The following is a 5108-nucleotide window of genomic DNA, read 5'->3' as shown; positions in this document are numbered from 1 at the left end:
AATAGAATATGAGGTTGTTTGGTTTGTTTAATGAGAATAACATTTACTCACTTTATTCACTAGACGTTCAGACCTTCCTGTAAGGTATTGTCATGTCTGTATACTGACCAGTTGTGTTGCTGATCTCTCCATCGGCACACGGGATGCAGTCAAAGCAGCAAACTGGCTCTCCCTGCCGGATTCCCTTCCTGGTGCCTGGCCGGCAGTTCTCGCTGCACACTGATCGAGGAGGCTGCAACACACCAATTTATACGCATCACAAGTACAGAGAAAGTCACATACTGTGAATTGTCTTAATATATATGCTGCTGACCTTCAAGATGTCATTGTTCCACACAATGGAGTCATTCATTATGGTCATCCTGTCCTCTAGGGCTGCTGAGGCATTGTAGTGTCCCACAGTGATGTAGGAAATCTCCCCGTTATGGTTGAACTGCCAGTTAATGATGTCATAGAAACCCTCTACATCCCCTTCATTAAAATAAACCTCTTCGCCCGTGTGCGGCACTTTGTAATGCACGTTCTTCAGGTAGTACATCAGCTAAGGAAGAGAGACACATTTGAGTCAAATACATGCACATAAAACAGTTGTACTCACACACATACACACACACAACTCACCTGCCATGGCTCAAAGTTTGTGATGTTAGCACAGTCGTTCCCATTGAAGGGCCCCTGTCCCTCTACACAGTACTCCAGGTTGTGCAAGGCGTGGGCCACAGCGTACACAGCTTTGTACACACTGTGGGGAGACATCTTCATCATCATCATCATCAGCAGCAGCAGCAGACATTTCACACATCAGCTCATAAAACCAAAACTGTCTCCGTGGCCTGACACATAGAGCAGTGCTATGTTCTTAGTGGTGGAGGTGATAGAGGTGGCTTATAGACGAACAGAATGTTTTTGGAGAGGTGACATTACTGGAATCAGTAATGCTTGTGAACTGACCTGTAAGTGATTCGTAACTGGGAAACATCAGTGTAGGTGTTATTGAGCTGTGCCAGAGGCTCCTTCCCTGTACACAGCCCATTAGGAACCTCCTTCGCTGCCCTGGACAGTGTGCCATTGACCTCCATGGCCCCCTGTTTGGCCAGCTTCAAAGCTCTGCTATAGTCCAGTGTGCAGTTAAACAACTATAACACAAAAAATAAAGTCACAGATTTACTTTCATCAATGTGACCCCTCTCTAGGTTTCAGTCAATTGTCAGTTCAAGACAAGATGTGAGTTCCTAGCTGCATTTCAATCAAAATCAGATGCTGCATTTGGCTAATAGATGTCCCCCCCATTAGTCAGTTTAAAGAAAAACACACCGTCTCCCAGAATTCCTCAGTGAGAGTGTCATCATAGGGGTCCACATCCAGTAGATGGCGCTGAAGATCAGGAATTTCAGCCCTTTTTATCCCAAAGCCAATGGTACCACCCAGCAAAGAGCTCACCTGGATTAAAAACATGCACATTGTCAACTTCAGCTCAAATTGTGAATTACAAATTTTGTTTATTGACTAGTTTTAGCCTGTAGCTGTAATTTCAGTCAATGAATCAATGTGCTTTGACTCCTTGGTCACTGCTCTACTGAGCTCTCACCCCAGGCTCGTTGATGAGAGCGGAGGTGACCCAGGCCTCGCTGGCGATCCAGGTGCGGTTGGTCACATTGTGCCGGAGCAGCTCAGCGATAAGAGGGCTGAGGTCCACGTCCGATGAGAACACCACTATGATCTTGGCTGTGGCCGCAACTACAGTCTGAACAATACGCTTTATGGCCTCTGGGGAACTCACCTGAAGTTTATAAAAAAGAAGGAATGAAAACGGGAGAAGACATGGCATGGCATTATGTGCAACACGTGGGGTAGTGAAACATTGACTGGTTACCTTGGGCAGGGTCTCAGAGAAGGAGATGCAGACACCGGCCTCTTCCACCTGCTCCTTGAAGTCTTTGATACCATACTTGCCATAATCATCATCGGCAGCGATGGTGCCCACCCAAGTCCAGCCAAAGTGCAGCACCAGCTGGGCAATAGCTGTAGACTGGTGCTTGTCATTGGGAATGGTCCTCAGGAAGGTGGGGAACTGGAACTTGCTTTCCAGGGCGGAGCAGGTTGAACAATAGCTGACCTAAAGGTGACAGAGTAGACACACAAGGTTTTCTTAGAGTTTTCTAATGAACTTCTTCCCATCTGTTAACTTACCTCGTCTTTATCTTGCTTTATGTAACTCACCACTGGCCTACCTGTGGGAAGTGATAGAGTCCAAGTATCCTAGCGGTGGCAATGGACAGGTCGGAGCCCCCAGCACCCACTAGAGCAGCCAGAGGCGCCCCAGTCCCACAGCGGTAGTTGGGTACGGCCTCGTCTTGGCCCGTCAGGTAGGTGAGGGTTCCCTCCACGGCCTTGGAGATAGTGAAGCAGGAGTCGTAGATGACGTAGCCCAGGTCGGTGTTGGGCAGCAGGTCGTCCCTGCTGTTAATTTCATCGATGGCAAACAGCATTGTCTGGGTCCAGCGGAAGGTGCGGAAGTTAAACCTGGAGGATAATGGGAGAGGGATGACATAACAGTATGTTTTACTCTGCAAAAAACTCGACATTCAGTATATGTGCAAAATTCTTAATTACTGGAAGATATACACACACTATTCTAGTCGTTTGATGTTATTACTTAAATTAGCCACAAGAGGACAGTTATTGTTGCACACTACACTATAAAGGCCTGTCTCCATAATAATATGGTCTGCAGTGGCTAATTGGCCCCAGAGGTGCTGCCCTGCGCTGTCTTGATTTCTGTAGCAAAATCATAAGGTTAAGAGATGTCAGAAGCGCTGTATGGTTAAAACATATAATTAAGTCAGTCAAGTAAAATATTTCTCATTTTAAGGGCTAAAATATCAACTAATTTAACTTTAAGAAGCCTGTGAGATTATCTAAGATTAGTATAATGCATTGTAACAATTTATGCTTATAGAGACTAAGCCAACACAGTCACAATGATGAAAAAAGGCTGTTAACTCACCCCTCACACCCTGAGGAGACGGGCACCCTCGAAGTGTTGCCATCAGTGGAAGCAATACGCTTGTGAACAGGAAACATCCCCCCGATAACAACCTTCTTCTTCTCTACATTCTTGTAGCCGCTCAGGTTGAACTTGGCCTTTAGCTTGCATGTGGCCTCTGCTGAAACAGATCCATAAAAGTGGAAAAAGACGCATACTCCAAGCAAAAAGCTGCCGATTTCCATGCTATGTAGATGCAGAAAGGAGTTGGGAGAGCTCTCGCCGTGGCAGACAGCAAGGAAACAGCAAAGTGTGACAGGTGTCTGAGCTGCTCTCAAGGGAGATGTGTTGCACGGGGTAACCTGAGAACAGATTCAACAGTGCAGAAGTGAAGAGCAGGACACTGGATTACAGTGACTGACTGAGGGAGTATTAATCTTTAATTAAGACTTTGTTCATTTTAGTCAAATTTAGCAAACACAAAAGCATTATGATCTCATTAATGGTGTGTAAAATGAAGTGTGGCCTAAAATGTGTTTCACTGTCTCCGTCCAAGGGCACAAACTGGACCCTGGACCACCAAACACGCACAAACACACACTTCTACATCAAACTAATTTAAAGAAACATCCCATAATTTCATTTCTCTCTCTCCTTTCCTACTGTAAATACAAATCAGTTTGTTCATCTGCACACGGATAAACTGCCACAGGCCAGGAGTTAATTGGCAGCTGCATGTGGTAACTTGTACAGTCTTTACGCAACGTTACGGTGCAGCTACTGTTCCAAAGTCGTGCCTTGTCCTCTGAGTGTGGGTCTGTGGTGTGTTGATGGGTGACAGAACTTGTCTGTTCTTGTCTCTCAGTCAGTGGGGAGAAACACACACCTGAACCACTCAGCTCACAGAGGGACCTCTGCTGGGTAACAAGGGCCGACTGCACACAAATAGGTTCTTAATAAAATCTAATTAGAGTTGAAACTTCTGTCAATAATATGGCTGTTTACTGTACTTTTCTGGGACTTTTATTACATGAAACTATACTAAAGGGAAGTTGTCACACAGAAAGCAGGAATCTAGAAAAGTAGGAGGATATTTAGATGTATTTTCTTGTGTAGCTGCTGATTTGATGATAAATGATTTAGAGTGCATGCGTGAGTGTGTGACTGAGCCCTTGTGATCTCTCTCAGGCACATGAGAAACGTCTGACTGATGCTGATGAGTTCTGCGAGAAATCAATTAAGTACAGTAATTTACAAAAACGCTGCTCCGTGCAGACGTTTTTTTAAGAGGTACGATTAAAATGAAAAGGCGGGATTCCCCAATACTCAAGCAAGCTGTTTGTACTCTACTTTTCTGTTTTGTTTTGAAAAACAGCTTTTAAATTAATAAGGATCACTAAAGTGAAGATTTATTTCAGTGTGAAACAAAACCGTTGTGATGTTAGAGAGCAATCTGGCTTGTATTAGCATTTGTGCAAGACACATTTCAAATCACATAAGGCTGCATTTGAAGCAAGTGAAATATTTCAGCCGTATATTTTTTGGTTGGTTTGTTTAATGGGAGAAAAGATTTTCCCAGACAAGACAAAAAATATGTCAAGTGTGGATACTTCCACTTTCACCTCTACTTGGGACGCAGATCACAGACCTGCCCCCACCAGCCGGACAACTAAAAAACATTTAACAGTAAAACTTTAAATCAAATTGCAAGAGCAAAATGAGGAAAATGATTAAATAAAGTTGTATATTTAAAGATCCCCTTCAGACATGTATTATGAAATATATAAATAGTCTGGCAGGAAAAATTATGCGTCTGTTTTTCTGCAAAAAAGTACAATTTCCACATTAAAATCCTTAAAAAGGCACCTACTCCTTCTACCTCATTAAATGTTTCAGCATTTAGACTTTTCCTTCTGGATACAAGATGTCTCCTACATTCTCAGTTTATGTGCACTGGTAGCTTTAATCTTTTACATTACATAAATTGTATACTGGACCAGGGTTGACTTCCAAACCTTGCAAATAATTTGTGATGTCACAAATCATGCTCACCCCTTAAAATCTGAAACCTTTCAGCAGATGAATGTGAAAACATTCCTCTAGTGTCAAACTCTGCTCATAC

General features: G+C 43.6%; 1 protein-coding gene across 1 annotated transcript in view; it reads right to left on the bottom strand.

The window, feature by feature from the left end:
• LOC118342003 (vomeronasal type-2 receptor 1) overlaps nucleotides 1–5108 on the bottom strand; it is an 8817-nt gene that overhangs the window by 2351 nt on the left and 1358 nt on the right. Inside the window, exons 2-11 of the mRNA XM_035680428.1 lie at nucleotides 3280–3348; nucleotides 3008–3167; nucleotides 2232–2523; nucleotides 1874–2116; nucleotides 1589–1780; nucleotides 1315–1440; nucleotides 952–1136; nucleotides 622–742; nucleotides 314–541; nucleotides 109–232 (exon numbers count right to left, since the gene is read on the bottom strand). Of these exons, the coding sequence (XP_035536321.1) occupies nucleotides 109–232; nucleotides 314–541; nucleotides 622–742; nucleotides 952–1136; nucleotides 1315–1440; nucleotides 1589–1780; nucleotides 1874–2116; nucleotides 2232–2523; nucleotides 3008–3167; nucleotides 3280–3348 (1740 nt within the window). The remainder of the gene's footprint in view (nucleotides 1–108; nucleotides 233–313; nucleotides 542–621; nucleotides 743–951; nucleotides 1137–1314; nucleotides 1441–1588; nucleotides 1781–1873; nucleotides 2117–2231; nucleotides 2524–3007; nucleotides 3168–3279; nucleotides 3349–5108) is intronic.

This window comes from Morone saxatilis, unplaced genomic scaffold (genome assembly GCF_004916995.1).
Source record: "Morone saxatilis isolate NCDOM2014 unplaced genomic scaffold, NCSU_SB_2.0 Contig8, whole genome shotgun sequence".
Lineage (NCBI taxonomy): Eukaryota > Metazoa > Chordata > Actinopteri > Moronidae > Morone > Morone saxatilis.
This window is presented reverse-complemented; position numbering and strand designations above follow the sequence as displayed.